Below are 20250 nucleotides of genomic sequence, written 5' to 3'. Positions count from 1 at the left end.
CTCCGTTGTCATCTGTGGCCACCTGCCCACATGAAGTACACATATAGATAAGCAGGGACACATGCATATATACGAATTATAATTGTATTTCAAGTCCCAATTTTGAAGCCTACAAAAGAAAACTTCTTCTGACTCACCCTGGGATACAGCCATTGGCCCGAGAGGCAACACATGCCAGAATTGTCTGAGTAATGCAGGAAATGTCTGGAGTGCTGTTTTAGGACCCAATTACATCATAGCAATAAAGCATTTTAAGGACTCCCGTCTGTAAAATGAATGCTTGTTCCACGTTCACTTTGCTTCTTTCTACTCACCTCTAATGCTAGCGTTTTCCACATCAGGAGGCTGATGAAAAGGTGTCGTCTTTAGAAGTAAGTAAGGCCAGATAAGGTCATTCATGCCCATAGTCCCAGAACTTTGGAGTATTTGGTGAGTTCAAAGTCGACCTAAGCTACATAGTAAGACGTGGTCAGGAAAGGAAAGAAAGAACGCCCATTTCCCTGTCTCAGTGGCTCGGTCACACTGATGAGCCTTGACATTAGAGAGGAGACAAGCGTACATAAAGAGCTCTCGATGCTTGATAGAGATGTTGAGACTCTCTTGTCTCTGCATCAGTCCTGGGTGTAGATTAGGACCAGAACGGGAGGTTTCAATTGTCCTCAGACCTTGTAATGCACTCCGTCTGACAGGCTACTTCCCCCTGCCCCCTAGTGAGGCCAAAGTGGGGTCTGAGAAGGATTCAGAAGATAACAACTGTGGCAAATGGGCAAAATAGCCCAAACCAGTAAACAAGGATTGAGGCTTCCCAGTGTTTGGTTTTAGTATCTTGACAGCACAGACAAAAGACACGGTCTCCCTGCTCAGGGGCGTTCATGCTGAAAGGTTAAGTGAATGACAGTCTTCCCAGCAGCCACATGATGGCACGGCCAGGAGAGACTGCAACGGCTTCCAGACATTAGTTTTCTTTTAGCCATGTGGATCCTAGGGATCAAACTCTGGTCATCAGGCAGGTGCCAAGTTTACTCACTGAGACATCTAACCCCCCACCCCCGCTGCCGCCAGCTTCAGCATGGCAGTGCCCTCAACTGCCCCTAGAGCAGTGGCTCTCAACTTTCCTAATGCTGCGACCCTTTAATACAGTTCCTCATGTTCCATAAAGTTATTTTTGTTGCTATTTCATAACTGTAATCTTGCTACTGTTGTGAATCATAATGTAAATATCTGTGTTTTCTAATATGTTTGGAGACCCTCCATGAAAGAGTCATTCCGTCCACAAAGGGGTCATGGCTTAAGTATTTTTTATTTGCAACCTCCTTTTTGCCCAAGAAATTTTTACACAACCTAATAAGTATTTTAAAAAATAGGTTGATAAATCCAAAATTTTGCTAGTCTTAAATCATAAATTCATTTTTGAAAATTCTTTTGATATATATATAATTTTATGTAAAATTATTAAAGAGGAGAAGAAAGTTTGGGAACTGATAAGATGGATTAAAAGCTTGGCTGAATATTTGATGCAGTACCACAAAGAACATCTCCAACAGTTTTCCTGATTGATTGATGTGCTGATTTTATAATCACCAATCTAAGACGCAGCTTTGCACAGATCCATAATACAAAAGGCAGACGTATGTCAGGAACTGTGTCCTAGTCCCAAATGAAAAGTCATTTAACAATTTTTTATGAAACTCAAGTAAGCAACTCAAACAGAAATTTATAAAATCAAATATTCAAACACAACATTATCCAAAGATATACTAATTTGATCCTTAAATGCTAAGGGACAATGGTCAAAAAATATTAAAAGTCTTTGTTTCAACCTTCTACAGTAAAAGGACTTCCAGAGATGTCACCATCCCTGATTTCAAGCTGTACTAGAGAGCTATAGTAATAAAAACTGCATAGTATTGGCATAAAAAGACAGGTTGGTCAATGGAATCGAATGAAAAACCTAGAATGTAAATCCTCACACCTATGGAGACCTGATAAAGAAGCCATAAATGCACGATGGAAAAGAAGAAAGGATCTTCAACAGATGGTGCTGGTCTAACGGGATGTCTGCATGTAGAGGAATGTGCATCTACCTGTGCAGAAAATCCAAGCCCAGCTGGATCAGAGGCCTCAACATAAAACCAGATACACTGACCTGATCGGAGAGACAGCGGGGAACAGCCTCGAATGCACTGGCACAGGACACGACGCCCTGAACAGAACACCAATAGCTCGGCCACTGAGGTCAACAGTTAATGCGACCTCTTGGAACTGAAAAGCTTCTGTAAAGCAAAGGACACTGTCAAAGGAACAAAACAGCAGCCTACAGAATGGAAAAAGATCTTCCCAACCCCACACCCGACAGGGGCCTGATACCCAAAATATATAAAGAACTCGAGAAACTAGTCAAATAATACAATTAAAAATGGGGTATAGCTCTAAATAGAGAATTCCCATAATGGCCAGGAAACACTTAGGAAATGTTCAGCATCCTTAGCCATCAGGAAAATGCAAATCAAAACGACTCTGAGAGTCCACCTTACACCTGATAGAACGGCTAAGATAAAAAACACAAGTGACAGCTCAGGCTGTGGAGGATGTGGAGCGAGGGGAAAACTCCTCCATTGCTGGTGGGAGTGCAAACTTTTCCAGCCACTCTGGAAATCAATATAGCGTTTCTGTGAAAACTGGGAATCAATCTACATGGAGACCCAGCTTTTCCACTTCTGGGCATATACCCAAAGGACACTCCATCCTACTACAAGAACTCTTGATCAACTATGTTCAGAGCAGCTTTATTCCTAATATCCAGAAACTGGAAATAACCTACATGTCCCAAACCAAAGAATAGATAAGAAAATGTGGTATGTTTCCACAACGGAGTGTTACAGAGACCCACAGCCGAACAGTAGGCAGAACCTGGGGAATCCTACAGAAGGAGAGGAAAGATTGCAGGAGCCAGGGGGTCGTGAACACTACAACAAAACCCACAGAATGAACTAACCTGGGTCACAGGGGCTCACCGAGACTGGACTGACAATCAGACCCAGGCCTTCTGCATGTATGTTATGGTTGCGTAGCTTGGTCATCCTCATAACAGTGGCAGCAGGGGCTGTCTCTGACTCTCTTGCTTGCTTTTGAGTCCTTTTTCCTCCTTCTGGGTTAACCCTTCCAGCCTTCGTATGAGGGGAGGTGCCTAGTCTTATCGAAACTTGATATGCCATGGTTGGCTGATAACCTTGGGAAACCTTCCCCTTTCTAAGAAGAAACAAGAGGAGTGGTTTGGAGAAGAGGGAGTTGGGAAAGTGGGGAGTGGGGAACTGGGGGGAGAGGAGGGAGGGGAAACTGCAGTACAGATGTAATATATGAAAGAAGAATAAACAAGTCTTTGTTTCCCATAGGTAAAGCATTACATTTCTGTAAGAGCAGAGTGTTTCTACACAAAGAGAAAACACTGCAGTGTTCCTTGGTGATGTGTGGCATGATGTGTGTATCACGTGATACAACACGGGCAGGGGCTGCAGGAAACATCTCAGTTCATTCTAACTTTGGTCGTCACACCTTAATGATGAAAATTTTATGTACCTTCCACGTTCAGTGTGTCACAACTTACAAGTTAAGACATTACCAAGATGTGTCTTAAAGGTTGAAAACTTCTTAGAAGCCAAGGAAATAGAGATGAAGCAAGGAGAATGAAAAAGGAATGTCAGTCCGCTAGGAGGATAACCGGGAGAGCGCGGTCCTAAAAGCCACTGGGAAAAAAGCTTATCAAGAAGCGAGTGCTGGCGCCAGCCCCAGCCACACTGGCCCCCGTGGCAGCCCGGAAGAAAGACTGCAAGCGTCTGCCTCCAATGCCATTGCGAGGGACAGATGTGTGACAGGGAGATAGGAAAGATGGACGTGAAGAGAAGAAAGAGAACACAAGGCCAGGAGTAGAAAGATGGATCTGGAGACTCAATGGCAGTGACAAACAGGCAGATATAAGGAGGTCCTGATGAGGTCCTGGTCCAGGGGCTGCCACCCAGGGCCATTTTGGGGTCCTGCTGCAGCTATGTCTCTGTCCGTGGCTGGAGTTACCACCAAAGGCCAAGCAGATGTCCGTGGTCTGGGCTGCTGCTGGAGACCATTTGGATAACTAAGGGCCATGCTGCTGCAGGGGGACATGCTGATCTGAGTGGCCCACACTACCACCTAAGGCCATGGGGACATCTGGGCCCAGGCTGCTGCCAGGGGGCCATGTCTGGGTCCTACAGCAACCTAGGTCTGTGTTGATATCCCAGACCCATGTTAACACCAAAGGCTGTGCAAATGTCCTTGGTCTGGATTTCTGCCAGAGGCCCAATGCAGAGCTGGCCCCACCCTTCACCTCTATAACACCAACAGAGCTGACCCTGATGGTCGGGGTGGGGGAGAGCTGGTCCCAAGGGCATGCGCTCAGGAGAGCTGGCCCCACCCTTTGTCTGCCATGGGGTGGTATGGGCAAAGGAGAGAAGCACCCCTCCCTTTTGCCAGTGTCACTTATGGCAGGTGGGTAAGCTGGTCCTGAGGTGTGGACCCTGCATCTCACCTGGTCCTGAGTTCAATTCCCAGCAACCATATGGTTGGTGGCTCATGACCATCTATAATGGGATCTGGTGCTCTGTTCTAGCAAGCAAGTGTAGATGCAGAGAGAGCACTCGTACATAAATTAAATAAATCTTTTTTAAAAAGGTACTATCTTTTAAAAAAAGAATAGTTGTAGGGGTTGGGGATTTAGCTCAGTGGTAGAGCGCTTGCCTAGCAAGCGCAAGGCCCTGGGTTCGGTCCCCAGCTCCGAAAAAAAGAAAAAAAAAAAAAAAGAATAGTTGTAGTAAAGTAGTAGAGAAAATGACTTCATTGGAAAGTATTTCTTATTATACTTACTTTCCATGGGCCCGTATATATTTTCTACGTGTTTTCCAATGGTTTTTCTTGTTTAGTGAGGTGGTATCTTACTTAGGCTAGCTTGGAATTCACTGTGTAGCCAAGACTAACCTTAAATTTATGATCCCCCCACCTCCACCTCCCAAGCACTGGTTTTACGGCCGTGTACTACCATAGCAGCCACAATAAACACACAGATGACTGTGGTGACACACACTCTCAAACTCTGTACTCAGACGATCTTTCTGAGTCTCAGGCCAGTCTGGTCTACATAGGGAGTTCCAGGCCAGCCAGGGATACGTAGCGAAACCGTTTCTCAAAACAAAACAAAACAAACAAGAAAAGAAAAAGAAAAAAACCCCCCCAAAAACAAAAAACAAAACAAACAAACAAAAAAACAGAAGCATGTAGCTCTATCAGATCTTTTTAAATCTATGTATTAAAATAATGTTATTCCTTTGAAAACTTTTACTTTTTAGGATATGGTTCTCTTAATGGCCCCGAATATATACAATGTCAATGTCCTTAAAACCAGAACTCACTTAAACTTCCCTGATTTTTCCTCTCTTTGTGCATCCCAGAAAGATCCAGTCACTGATTTCCAATGAGATCTCTTCCTGTTTTTCAGGAAGACTATGTCTTGCGCAATATGATGCTTACAGATCATCTCGATGTAGCAGAAATCCATGCAGATCCCCCCACTATCTCGAGGAGAACGTGCATCTTCAGGTATGAGGCACATCCGGTTCATCCGACTAGCATGATCATGGCTGTGAAGACGCGGCCTGGTTACTACACAACTTGTTCTAACAGCTCATTCAGTACTGTTTAAATTTACTAAACAACCCTTGTTTTGCTCACAGTTCTGTGAACACTAGAACGCACTGGTTCTTCTCGTCACCAGCACAAACAGGATAAGGGGCGCTATTTTAGAAAAAAAAATTTTTAAATCTTTCATTGAAGCAGGTAGGTAGCCACCCTGCCCAGTCCCCCACCATGCCTCCATGCCACCATGTCATATTTCCTGCAGAGAAACTTTCTCTAAGGAATCCTCCTTCCATGGTTAGAGCCCTTTAGCAGTTCCCCAAGATTACCCTGAATTCTCCCCAACCCCGTGGCCCCACCACACATCCAGAGCAGCTGACAGCTGAGGACAGACATGTGCTGGGATGCAAACGCCCTCCCTTGCCTTGGAATCAGACTTAGTCTTTGGTATAACTGACATCCTAGATCTCCTTGGGACTGGACTTGGCAGACAGGATCCTGCTTCCTCTGTCCCTCACGGGTTTCTCCAAGGAGCATTTCCTCATCAGTGACAGGCATGAGCACCCTTGCTTCAGGCTCTGCTTTTAGAGAACCTTCCAGCATTCATCTAACACATTTTAGACTGTCCACACATAAAAAAAAAAAAAAAAAACACCTTTCAGATAAGTATAACTAGACCATGTTAGACATCGAGGCAGAGCCTCATGGTACAGAACAACTGGGACTGCTAGCTTTAGTGAGCTCGTCAGGGAAGGCACTCTGCTGTTCAACCAGAGACGTATCCAACTGAGGTGAGCCATGTGAAATTGTTGCATTCTGGGGAGACGAAAGGACCCTGACGAGTGCATCGAAGCAAGACGGGCAGAAGATATTCTGTGGATTTGGATTTGGAATGCCCCATACAGGCCAGGCTGTAAGAGACCTATGCTTATTTATTTTGGTTTCAGGGACTTCCTCTTTAAATGCACAGACACTTCAGAAGTTATTTTGGCTTCTTCTGGTGGAGAAACCCACATTGTCATTCCACTTCGCCAGACAAGCGGAGAGGCTATGGGCGTCCTCGATGTTAACATTGGCCGGAGTCGGATGCTGGTATATCAAGAGTATAAAGACCTACAGAAAATGATGAAGATGATCCAAAACGTCTCCTATGAAATACTGGGCGAAGTCTCTGGAGAAATCGAGAAACAAATGGTTTTAGGTACTGTGAATATGGTAACAGTCTGGATTCGTGGTTTGCTTGGAGGAAACCACAGACACTGAGAGGCAGGGTATACTTTCCAAAGTTAGTGATTTCACCGTGTAGATCTTTCTGTGAGAGGAGATAGCATTCTTAGCCATGTGAGTGTTTGTGCTCTGTGACCCAGCAAAGGGCAAGGAGTCATCATGTCATCGTCTCAGTTGGGGTCTTCCAGTGAGAGGCAAGATGGCCCATCTGCTGGGAAGCACATAAATATGCACGCCTGTTGCCTTTGTCATAATCTCGTGAGGACAGTGGCCATAGCCCATTGGCCAGGCATGGAAAATGAGGATTGGTAAAGAACGGATGGTAAAAAGATGAACTTTGCACCTATTTTTCCCCCACAATCTGACACAGCGTCCAGTAATCCAACCTCTCAGCTTACAGATTAAAGGGCTAAAAGCTGCAAGGCTAGAGTAGACCCCCACCCCCAGGTTCAGCCACAAGCCCCTGGCTGGGCCAAGACGAGTGACTGCTCCATGTACCATAGGCTACCCATAGCACAAGCTCATCTAAGAGTGGGTTAGAAGAAGGTAACGGAAGCCCTCGACTAGAACGAACCAAATAGGATTATGTCGAATGGAGCAGAAGAGATTAAGTAGGTAGATTTGTAGCTGCTACACAGACTGTGGTAAGAAGAAAGAAGGTCAGGCAGAGTGACAGCAGCTGTGACACCAGCTCCTTCAGAGACTGGTGCAGGACCATCACTTAAGATGAGAACAAGAAATGTGGGGCGGGATGCTTGTCCTGGGAGTGTGCACTATGTACAGCTACTGAGTCTAAAGGCCTTTTATTCACAGCACTGGGGACTAAACCCTGAGACCCGCACCTCACAGCAGCTACTCCACCACTAACTTACAGCCCCAGCCCTATTTTTAATTTTTATTTTGAGACAGGGTCTCACTACATTGCCCAAGCTGGCCGTGAACTTTCTATAAAGTTCATGGAAGACTATGAACTCATAATCCCCCTGTCTCAGCTTTCCACATAGCTAGGATTATCAGGCTGTGTTTCCAGGCGCAACAAGACTAAGCAGTGCATTCATTTAATTCCCATGCCTTGCCAAAGAAGTAGGATTGGCTCTATTCCCACAAAAGTATATATATATATTGAATATACATATTATGTTGAAAGGACAATATAATTAATGATGGAGGAAGCCTTCACCCTAAGTCCTAATTATAAAACTCAGACTTGGTTTTGCTTGTTTGTTTGTGTTTTTTCCGTTTTTATCCCTAAATGGTACATCAGATATAATCCTATTTTGTTTTGTTTTTTTTCATGATCAGAGAAACTAAAATGGCTTGAAATCATGGGACATGGTTTTCTTTGGCTCGGAACGCTGTGCAGGAGTAATGTGTGTGATTAGAGTGTCTGTCGTTCCAGAGATGGAAGTGGCAGGAGAGGTGAAGCGGGCAGGGATCCTCTTCTTCCGAACCATGCTGCAGGACCTGCGGGGGTGCCTCCGCCTCCTCGACTCCATGGAGTTCGTGTCGCTGCTGCTCTATGAGCACAAGCACTCTGTCGACTTCCTTCAAGAAGACCTCAGTCCCCAGGAGGTGGAAGCCAACGTGACACTTATACACGACATCCTGAAAGGAGTCATCTTGTTCTCTCAGCAGGACAAAGACCCTTTCAGGGACTTGGAAGAGTGGGAAAGATGGAAATTTGTGAGTTTGGGGGTGATTTTTAGTATGCAAATTATAACGGTGAAACTCTCGGCGTCCAGATGCAAGCATCTTCCCCTAACGTCCTCATCACCCACACCTGACATCTTAAAAGCCCATCTTTTGTATCCTTTCTCACGACCCCTGTAGACCCCAAACATATAGCCCAAAGCTGACTATGGTCTTGACATCTGACACCAGGGATTTGCCTGTTGAGAATTTACCTGTGTGGGACTGTGTATGCTGGTGAGCTGGGCACTGCCTTTCTGCTGGGTGACCACATAGCTTCTCTTTGTCCACAGCACATTAACAAGTACTTAGTGGAGGAAATCTGTGCGCTTGATCCAACTGCTAGCAATGTGGAGATCAATGTAGAGCTTATTACAAGATATATCCAAGGTAAGGTTCTACCTAATAATTTAAATATACACTAACAGCAAAACTCTGTGAGATTTCCATTATAGTAAAAACCAAAATGGCTCTTGAACTGAGTTTACAGGAGAGTAAAATTGTGCACGAGTTTCTAAAAGGAAAGATACAATCTACAATTTGTTCTATTCCCCAAAGTGTCTGTGCCACACAGAGGGATTCACAAGTGTGCCTGTCTCCATTCACTGACTGCTTGTACTCACTCAGAGCTTTCTAATAGCTCTCACTACTAAGGAAGCTGAGTCAGGAGGATGGCTTCAGCCCGGATGTTCAGAGCCAGCCAGGGTGACATTGCAAGGCCATCATCTCAAAGTGGACAGATAGGAGCTACAGTGAGAACCAAACATTGTACAAAAAGTCTTCTATCTTTAGTTCCAATGAAGAACAAGGATTTTTTTAAAGATCATTAGTGTATACAGGCTGGTAGTGTGGCCCCCTTCAGAGGAGAGTCAGCAAGAGTGCAGAGCCAGGAGCCTCTCGGGTTGGAGGTAATAAGGAACCTGCCAGAGAATCAGCCACACCTAAAAGCAAATACACACACACAGGCGAAGTCCTCGCCGTGTGGATTCCTCCAGCTGACGGCCCAGGCCAGGCGTGCGAGGGAACTAAGTGAAAAATGCTTGTTCCACTTTGCAACTTAGGAGAAACTAATCGCTGACCCCCGGTGAAAGGCAGGATCAGAAGGATCTGCAAGGTCAAGGCCAGTGGCCGGCCGGCCAATGCTATATCTGAGACTCAGTCTCCAAAAGAAAACAAACAAAAACACCCCTAATCATTTACAGTGAAATGGCTCTGTTAATTCTCTCCAAAGGAGGACCTGGAGATGAGGAGGGTTAGAGAGATAAACCCTGGACTAAGCATCCCGAGGACAGATCCAGGCTTCTCTGGACTCCCTAAAACAGCTCTCTCCTCCCTCCCCTACTCTCTCTGGAGACTCCACCAAGTCAGGGGCTTTCTGGGCTTCTGTGGTACATACGTTAGGTTGAGAAGCTCAGAACTGAGAGACCCCTAAGGACAAGGGAAAGACAAAAGCAATGGCAGGGATGGTAGCCTCTCTCCTCAGACTGTAGACACAGAGGTGGCGAGCACTGAGCTTGTGGTGTGGTGACGTCATAGAGATGTTTCTAGGAAAGTGAGGATTCCCCAAAGCCTGGGAGAGCTTGGGCATAGGAGAGGACACAAGACTCGCAAAGAATTAATGTGCACCATGAGTAGTGTGAATCTGGTTTAAAAATCCCATTTGGGATTCTATGTGAGCGACAGTGACTCTGAGCTCATTCATGGGAGCCTCTGCATTCACAGGCACCACAGGCCTGACTTCTAAGCTTCTGTTCAAGGGAATCAGTACCATCAGTAATAAAAACAACTGGATACTGTTTACTGTTAGCCACGTGTGTTCGTGTGTGTGTGTGTCTGTGTGTGTGCATGCGCGAGCGCGCGTGCGTGTGCGTGTTCGTGTGTGTGTTACTGAATACTTGCTAGGCAAGCACTCTACTGCCAAGCTAGACCTCCTTCGCTCCGTTTATTTTTTATTTTGAGAAGAAGTCACACTAAATTGCTTAGGCAGGCCTTGAACTTGTGATCCTCTTATCTTAAGTCTTCTAAGTGGCTAGGATTACAGACCTGTATCATTAATACCTTTCCAGTGTATACTTTTATATACTAATTCTATATTTGAGGACTTTGAAGTCCAGAGAAACCTGTATCTGTCCCCAGGATGCCTAGCTCCAAGTTTAGTCTCCCTAGCCCTACCCCCACCTCCAGTCTCTGGTTCTTCCTTTGTGAGAGAACTTACAGCCTGTGACCTTGTTCCTCTTGGACCCCACCAACTTGTCAGCCTCTCCACCTAGAGCTTACTGCCAGGGTTCCTTGTGTTCCTGAGCAATGTTCCCCTTCTTGGACAAGGGCATAGGCACCCACCGAACTTCAATCCAGTCCCTCTGACATAAGGAATAAGCGTAAGGGACAGGCCTTGCCATTTTATACCCTGCAGGTGTGTGTCCTTACATCCCCCAACCCCGGGAGAGGCTAAAGGCTCCTCTGGCAGGGCACAATGCCTCAAAAGAATCTCTTCAGACTTTACCTCAGATTTGCCTGTTAGAGCCACCTGCAGTTGCACACTCTGCTCAGAACGCATGCAAATTTCCACTACTCGCCCAGTCTTTGAACTCTAGCCTTTATTTCAGCAGCCTTCACCACGGAAAATACTGCGTTCTGCTTGCCGATAGTGCCCTCCGATGGCAGAAATCAGAACTGCAGGTGACAGACCGGGACGCAGCCAAAAACCAACAATTTGCAGGTTTCCCTTTCTAAACCAGCAACCCTTTAGTGTTTTCAGTCTCTGTAGCAACCAACAAAGCTCACAGGTCACCGGATATATCAGTCCTCTCTCGTTTAGATGAAGTTATATCAAGAAATTCTAAGCTCCGTGCTTGAGGGAAGGAAGAGTTCTCTGGGCACATCTTTCTGTTTGTATCAGGAGAGTCCCCTTGTGGCAGGGCAATCTATTATAGTTCAGAGTTTGTATGGCCTTCCTGCAGCTTTAAGGAAAAGCTCTCATTCGGGAAACCGGATCAGTATGAGATGGCACCAGCGATCTCATAGGTTCTGCCTGGGACTGGATCTGCTGGGAAGAGCCTAGGGTCTAGAGTGGGGTGGACGGACACCCCACTGGAGAAAACTGAGTGTCCCTTTCCCAGCAGGTACCATCTGCAAACAACTTCTTCCTTAGGGTTGGGACTTTGTGTCCACTTCCCCTTCTCTGTGCTGAGACTTTGTCTAGCTTGGACCTATCATAGTCTGAGTTTGTATGGTAGCAGCCTTGTTGGGTCTGGAAAATGTTGTTCATTGGGGTCACCCCCGCCCACCTCAAGCTCCTGCCTCCTCTTCCACACAGACCTTAAGCCTTGAGGGGAAGAGTTTGGAGACAACGTCCCATCCAGGACTGGGTGCTCCAAAGTCTCTCACCGTCTGTACTTACCCAACAGCATTTTCCTCTCTCCTGTCTTTTTCTTTTCTTTTCTTTCCTTTCTTTCTTTCTTTCTTCCTTTCTTTCTTTCTTAAGTGCTGGGTCTAGGACCAATGGTCCCACCCTTAGCTAAGCAAGCCCTTGACCTCTGAGCCCTCCTCCAGTAGGGGTTTTCTGAGAAATAGTGCTTTTCCAGGTATTTTAGGTCTGAAAATGTTTTCATTTAACACTTGTACTTGATTTCTGGGGAAAATAATTTTGAAGACATTTAGGAGTTGAAGACTCAGGAGGTTCTGGTTTTAGTCCTCTCTAAAAGTCGCCAGGTTGGGGGAAACTCTTTAACCAGAGACACCTTGACCCATTCATTGTCTTTTTTTTTTTTTTTTTTTTAATGAAATATCTCATTTTTTTTTTAAATGAGATACCAAGCCTGGAGTGTAGGTCATTTTGTTAGAGTCCTTGCCTCACATATGCAAAGTTGCAGGATCAATCCCCGATCCCACAGAAAGGAGATGTGGAGACCCGGACCTGCAATGCCAGCACTTGGGAGGTAGAGGCAGAGAGGTCTTAAGCGGAGGTCATCCTCGGAAGTTCAAGCCAGCCTGGAACATGTGATATCCTCTGGAGAGAAAGCAAGAGAAACATAAATCACATCACACACACTTCCGCGTTCTGAGCTACTCGTTTTGGATAATACACCAATCACTGGCGCTATCTGATTTTATGACATTTTCCAAAGTAAGCTGCAGCCCATTAGCGCTCGCTCCCTCTCTTTTCTCACTCTGTTCCCCAGCAACTGCGAATCTGCTTTCTGTCTGCTCGGATTTGCCCGTCTAGACTTTTGATATAAATGGGGTTATGCAATCAGTGGCGTTTGGTTCGCTTATCCTGGTGTTTGCAGGGTTCATGTCCATTTCAGTTTGTGTCAGTTGTTTGTCCCTGGATTATCTATACATGGATGTGCTATAACTCACTTACCCATGGGCCTCTGGGATTTTTGTTTCTGACTCTTAGGATTGTATTGCCAGGAACGTTTTGTTTGCAGTTGCTTTCTTGGTGGTGGTGATGGTGTGTTCGTTTGTTTTGTTTTTTATGCAGATGCGTATTCTGTTCTCTTGGGCACAGATCCTAGGGGTGGAGTTGCTCGGTGCATGGCGGCTCTCTGTTTAACTTTTGTGGGAATGTCTCTATGGCCTTCGAAGCTCCAAGGTTGCTATTGAGATGTTGGAAGCCTTCCTTGTTTCTGAGTTTGCAAATGTTTGCTTCTCCTCGGAAGCTATAGAGTCACTCCTTTATCCCCAGAGTTGTGAGATTTCATGATAATCCTTGATGTGGCTATTCCCACCCACGGGTCTGGGTTCTTGCTGGGTCTTTTCCGTTGTGAAGCCCAGGTCCCCACCTCCTAGACACCCACATAGCATCCAGGTTGCTGCTATAGCAAGTTGTGTGCTGCACAAAGGTGCCCCACTGGGAGCTAAACACCCTACCTGGACTCCACTCACCAATCTATTGCCTTAGCCCGGAGCTGCGCCTGCTTGGAAGCGGGCATCTTTTCCTTCACAAACCTTTTCCTTGCTCAGCCAGCTGCAGGCTGGTCATTTATCCAGCACGGGTGACCTGGAGGCTGATGATGACCCCCTCCTCTCCCATTGTGATTCTTTATTCAGACATTGCTTCTCCTAGACTCAATCTTCAAAATCCTGTGTTTAGTGAGTAGAGTACAGCTAAGTAGTAGACCTGGCTTGCATGAAGCTCTAGGCTTGATTCCCGGTGTCTGCAAATAGGTAAACGGATGTCCTAGTTTCTCTCCCGTTTCCCACCTTTTTGCCGCTTTGCTTTACTTTCTGATCCATTCTCTGTCTTATCTGCTAACCTGTGGACTGGGGAGGTGCAAGCGCGTTTGCCCTCTGAGAGCCCCTGCACCTCTGTCCTCTAAGCACTTACCTTCTTCTGCCTGCCGTCCACATTTCATCTTGGGTCTCCCAGGGTCCTGATTATTGGGCCTTGAAGTGTTCTCTGCCCTCGGGTTTCTCCTCTCTTTCCCCTTTGGTGTTTGAATCCCTGCATCTCCATTTGATGATCTGTGTTTAAGAGTGAATCAACTTCCTGTATCTGTTGTATCTGTGCTTCTCCAAGTTCTTTATCTTGGACTGCCAGCTTCCTGGATGGCAAGATTCTTTCCTTACTCTGTCTGGAGAGGAAAAGCCTCGATTCCCAAATTCTAGGACCTGATGTCAAAGGAAGTCTACAGGGCTTGCATATTTAGAATACCTCCCAAGCGTCCTGCCATTTTCATCGGGGAGCTACACTCTCAGCCCCATATAAGCTGCACTCCCAAAACTCCCGAGATGTTCCTAGAAGTGAGAGAGGAAGTCACCCAGTGCTATAGTGTGAGGATGAGTCATAGGACTCTCTTTCCTAAATGCAACTAGACACCTTTCTGAACCCTGGGGGGCTCCTGGGATACATAGATGTAGGCCTCCATGGCCGACTTAAGGATCCTGTAACCACTGCTGTTCCTTCACCCTTTGCTCATCCACTTTAAAGGAATGCTGATTATGTGCCAGGCTCTGTCTTGGAGGAACAACAGAGAATAAAGCTGACCAAGGTCCCTGATCTCAAGAAGCTCACAAGTCCATGGTGGCTCTTGCCTGCTATCAGAACCAACTCCCTCTGAGCTACAGTGAGATCTTATCTAAGCAAAAACGAAACCCCACAAACCTTAGAGTCCAGAGGAAAGCAAAGGATAAACAAGACGGGGTAAGAATGTAGCCCAGTGGCAAAGGACTATGCCTACACACACACACACACACACACACACACACACACACACACACACGCTGTGACAGGAACAGAGCAAGAGAATTTGAGACATATAGAAGATGAGGTCGGGGGTGATGGGTGGGGCAGCGGGCCGAATCAATCAGAGCCTCACACCATCATACTATACTATGAGACGTTCATGACATGGCTGATGCTCTGGAAGAATCACTGAAGGCCAGGATCATGGCCCCTGCTCCTAGTGCTCAAAGGCTAAGGCAGAAGAAGGCTATGAGTTCAAAAGTCAACCTGAGTTACATGGCGAGACTCCACCTGAAAAATAAAATCAGGAAATATAAGGAACTGGGCAGGGCGAGGCCCACTTTTAATTCCAGCACTTGGGAAGCAGATCTCTGCGAGTTCAAGGCCAGCCTGGTCTACATAGTGAGTTCCAGGCTTCCTGGGACTATATAGTTAGATTCTGTTGAAAGAAGAAAAAAAGGACAAGAGGGGGGAAGGAGAAAATAAGGGATCATTCTGCCGCTGTTAGAAAAGGCTTTGAGGTGGGGAGGGTTGGGTTGGGAGGGGAGAGTCAAAGACCAGTCACTGGGGCTGCTGCAGGAATTCGGGCGGGAGCGGCGCCAACCCAGACGGTGAGAAGTGCCTGCAGGGTATATAGTACAGATTTTGGTGAGAACCAGAGAATGCAATTCCATGGTTTGGAGGAATGGGTGTGTGAAATGAGGAATGGGGCTCTGGTGGGGAAGATGAAGAGCCAAGGCTGAAAGACAGCTTGGGGCTGGAGATGGCTTGGTTAAGAATGGACTGCTCTTCCAGAGGTCATTAGTTCAATTCCCAGCAAACACATGGTGGCTCACAGCCATCTGTAATGGGATCCGGGCCCCCTTCTGGTGGGGAAGACAGCTGCAGTGTCACATATATAATAAATGAATAAATCTTTAAAAAAAAGACAGCTCGGCTGCTCTTGCTTGCTGAGAGCATTGGCTGCTCTTGAAGAGGACTAGAGTTCAGTTCCCAGCACCCACATGGTGGCTCACAACCACCTGTAACTCCTGTTCCAAGGGATCCAATGCCCTCTTCTGGCCTCTGTGGGCACCCACATGCGCACAGACACAGGCACATGCATGGCACACACATGCACGCACACACAAAAAGTTTTTTAAAGAGTTTACACTTTACAAAATGAGGTCGAGGTGTCTACTGAATATCTGCACAGAGAACTGAATAAGTAGCTAGGAAAAGAAATCAGGGATTTTGCAGAAAGCTCTAGGTGGGGATCTAAAATTGAGATTTGTTGGCCACTAGGTGATTTGCAAAGGGAGAAGAGGAGTGGAGACAGTCCTACTGCCAAGGGGGCATAGCAGCAGGTTTGACAGCCACCAAAAGACAAGAGGTGACTCCACCAAACCATAATTCTGTAAAGCTAAGTTACACGGCCCAAAGCTCACACTTTAGCTTTATGGCTAAGTTGTGGAAAGTCCAGATCATGCGCAGTCGTGCTCACAATCGGAGTGGAGCTGCGTGCGTTGAGAACTCAGGATTCATCCTGGGACAGACCTCCACTCGGCTGAAATAACTCAAAACAATGAGCTTCGGTCCTTGTTCAACACCGATCCTTTCCCGATAGGCCTGGGAGGTGTCTAAGACAGTGCCTTTGGGATGACATTCGAATCAACAGGAGCACAGTAAGACCCCAGCTATCCCCACAGAGTTCCCCTGCCTATGTAAAATCCTCGCTGGAATTTATGCGCACATCTCCGCCCAGGCGTGCGTCCCTGGGCTGACCTTCAACTAGCCTACTGTGTGCAGCAGTAAAGCTAACGAACTGCGTTTTAAAACGACATAGGGGCGTCTGGCAATAGAAATAGAGAACGAAAGCTAACACAACGCACAGGGTGTAGAACTAGAGTTTTAAAAAGGTTACTCATTGTCAGAGTCCGGATGTGCAGAACTAGAGTTTCATAAAGGTTGCTCATTGTCAGAGTCCGGATGTGCAGGGCGGGACGTGCCTGATGGAGAGCCAGAGATAGGACTTGCTATCAGCCCCAGGACATTGATCATCTGTAGCCACCCCCCCCTTCACCCCCTGAGTGAGATGAGCCAACTGCTAGAGAGCACGTACTCCTTTGCTGATGTAATTTCGCGCCGAAAGTAACTGTGCACCTTTTGAATTGACCAATCATGTGTAAATCGCGCCCCTAACCTCCCTACCCCCGAGTTTGGAAGCTCGGGGTCGGTCTCCTGTGTCTGGATACGTGGTCCGACCCGGGAATGCTAAGACCTGGGATCTCGTTAATAAAGGTACCTCATGCTTTTACATCAAGAATGGCTACCTGTGGTTCTTGGGGGCACCCCATCCCACGATTGGAGCGAGAGACACGTCCCCCGTTTTGGGGTTCGCTCTTTCAAGGGAAGGAAAGCATTCAAGAGACGCTGCTGACCCTGGTTAGCTGGCAGTCGAAGGAAGCATTCGGCTTTTGAACTCGAAGTTAAATACTCCAGTCTTTTTGCTTTGCCTGTTTTTATTAATTGTCTATGCTTCCCAGAGGATTTAGCTTAATTAATCCAGTGTCAAAGCAGAGATCTACAAATTGAGGTTTAATTTAAAAACATGCTTTTTATAGTCCGATAGTTCCAGCATGATGAATTCCCTGAGTAATTAAAGGTTTGATTAAAGTGGGACTTAAAAATACCCTATTAAAAGCTTACTGAATACATCCCTGAACGTTATTCAGTGGCTTACTCTGAAATCCTTAGAGCTTAAATGTACCTAAAAATGTCTATAAGCATTGTTAAGGCAAATCAAAATGGTCATAATTTCATAGAGTCGTGGAAGGAAGAAAGAAAAGTAGACTCTAGAGAATTGCTGGAGGATGGGTGTGGACTGTCTGCCAATCTATGAGGATCAGTCACCTGTCTACCGCAAGAGGGCAGTAGCAGCCAACAGTAATGGTCCCGTAGTTGCACGAGGCTTCCTTTGAGGGCTCATTAGAAGCCCCTGTAAATACATCGGTCTCTGGAAAGGAAAGGGAAACGGGAACCACCTCCCGGACGGTTCAGAGCTTTTATCCCTGGTAACAATAAAGCAGGAAGTAAGCAACAGGACCCTTCTCTCCACTCTCCTGTCGTTCAATCACCAAGGAGAGGGCGACTGGTTTAATAATGGTTATAGATAAGGTCTCCATACTGGGATGTTCAGCCAAGATCACCGACAGCCATTGATGGAACGGAGCACTCTTTGAGGATTTGGGACACAAAGAACAATCTGTGGGGAGCTGTTTTATCTCAGAAAATTAGTTGGGACTGGTACTAGGAGTATCCTGGGGTGAACTGTGCGTTTATTTAATTTAGATGTATAACACAGGAACATTAAGATAATTAGAATAATCTTTGGAAATCTGTAATATTTCTTTGTAAAATTTCCAGGAAGCTAATTAGCACAAAGAGGGATCAATGGTGACAAACGTGCCCTCTGTGTTTTAAGTAGGTATTTTTATTGGTCTAGAATTACCCATAAAGTGAGATGAATCAGATATTCTAATGTGTTCTCATGACTAGCATCTGTTCTTGTTTTTATTCATAATTGTCACTAATATTATTGAGCTGTAATCTGGAAAAACTTTTAGGACTAGAAATAAAGAAATTAAATTATTCCTTAATTTAATGTTGTTTCAATTCAACATTTATTGAACACTTACAATTGAATGAGAAAAAACAGTGCCTCTCTCTCTCTCTCTCTCTCTCTCTCTCTGTGTGTGTGTGTGTGTGTGTGTGTGTGTGTATAAAAAGAATGTTAGAAAATTAATTGTACCCATGTTTTAAAGTCAGCTTCAAATAAAAATGAAGATGTAAATTTTTTTTTACTGCATGGGCCTTTTCTGCTATGTGCTACACCTTAGCTCACAGAGGAGCCTTCAAAACCATGCTAAAGCCAAGCCCAGTTTAGGGAAATTTGCTCCTTGTATTGGTAGGGGACAGGAATTAAAATATGTCCAGGGATCTATGTGACGCTCAATGAATAAAGGTTCCTGTTGCCAAGCCTTACAATCCAAGTTTGATCCCTGGAGGGAGAGAACTCCAAGTTTGTCCTCTGGTCTGCACACACATGCTATGGCACACACACACACACACACACACACACACACACACACATGCCCATCAGTAAATAAAACATAATAAAAGTGTTCTGTTTTAAAATTCTAGTAGATGGTTGAGATTATGGTTATGCTTCTCTTAGTGAAGAGAACTCTCACTGAGTTTTATGAGTATGTATAATGGTTTGTTTAAATCAGCAGATCCGGGTCAACACTACGTTAGACTAAGAGCACCATGATGAATAAGTCAGTCTGTGCTGGGAGGGAAGAGAGATGTTCCTGCATGTTTTCTCGTTTGCTCTCATAGTAATCCTGAAGTACTGTTCCTATTTTACAAAAAGATAGACAGGCTCAGAGCAAGTAAATGATCTGTTTAAGGTCACAAAATTTAGTTGAGATTGAGCCAAAATTAGAACCCAGACCTATTCAACTCTAAGGTACTCCTTCTATTGGGCCAGTCCACTAAATATTAGTTGTTGGCTCCGGGGAATCTATAGGAATGGCAGCCAACAGTAACTACATATCTTGAAACAACTTTCAACTAAAGAATATTTCAAATATCATGGTATAAACAATAAGCACAGTGTATTCACTGTGAAATAATATTTTATACCTAACCTCAACACGCCTTATTTTCATTAGATCCATTTTACTGTGTTTTGTAACGCTGGGAAGCGACCTAGGATTTCCTATGTGCAAAGCAGGTGCTCTACCACTTGGCTACATCTCCAGCCCTTTTCAAATTTTGGTTTGAAACAGGGTCTCCCTGAGTTGCTGAGGCTGGTTCAAAGCTGTTATCTAGCTCAGACTAGCATCAAACTCACAAACGTCTTGCTTCCGCCTGCCAAAGAGCTGGGATTACAGGGGAATCGCCATGCCCATCCAAGTCTGATATTTTGTTTTGTTAAGATATAAACTATAATAGGAGCAGTCAAGATTTTCCACATCTCTGACCCCATCTTCTTTCCTCCTAATGTGATCATGAATTTGGGGCTTATCACCTTCGTGCCTGGTTCATTACTTTTACTGTACCTCTTTTTGTTTGTCTTTTTAAAAAATATTTATTTTATGTATGTGAGTACACTGTCGCTATCTTCAGACACACCAGAAGAGGGCATCGGATTCCATTACAGATGGTTGTGAGCCACCATGTGGTTGCTGGGAATTGAACTCAGGACCTCTGGGAGAACAGTCAGTGCTTTTAACTGCTGAGCCACCTCTCCAGCCCTATCTTTTTGTTTTTTGATATAGGGTTTCCTCTGTGTAGCTCTGGCCATCCTGGAACTTGCCCTGTAGACCAGGCTGGCCTTGAACTCAGAGATTTGCTTGCCCCTGCCTCCCGGGTGCTAGGACTAAAGGCAGGTGCCACCACCACCTGGCTTCCTTTCACTCTATCTTTATGAAATCATAGAG

At 45.6% G+C, this 20250-nt stretch overlaps 1 protein-coding gene across 1 annotated transcript in view; it reads left to right on the top strand.

The window, feature by feature from the left end:
- The window catches only part of Efcab5 (EF-hand calcium binding domain 5), a 97252-nt gene that overhangs the window by 76519 nt on the left and 483 nt on the right, over positions 1 to 20250 (top strand). The window contains exons 15-18 of the mRNA XM_032914129.1: positions 5522 to 5622; positions 6606 to 6859; positions 8285 to 8568; positions 8868 to 8964. Coding sequence (XP_032770020.1) covers positions 5522 to 5622; positions 6606 to 6859; positions 8285 to 8568; positions 8868 to 8964 — 736 coding nt within the window. The remainder of the gene's footprint in view (positions 1 to 5521; positions 5623 to 6605; positions 6860 to 8284; positions 8569 to 8867; positions 8965 to 20250) is intronic.

The sequence above is a fragment of the Rattus rattus genome, chromosome 9, assembly GCF_011064425.1.
Source record: "Rattus rattus isolate New Zealand chromosome 9, Rrattus_CSIRO_v1, whole genome shotgun sequence".
NCBI lineage: Eukaryota > Metazoa > Chordata > Mammalia > Rodentia > Muridae > Rattus > Rattus rattus.
This window is presented reverse-complemented; position numbering and strand designations above follow the sequence as displayed.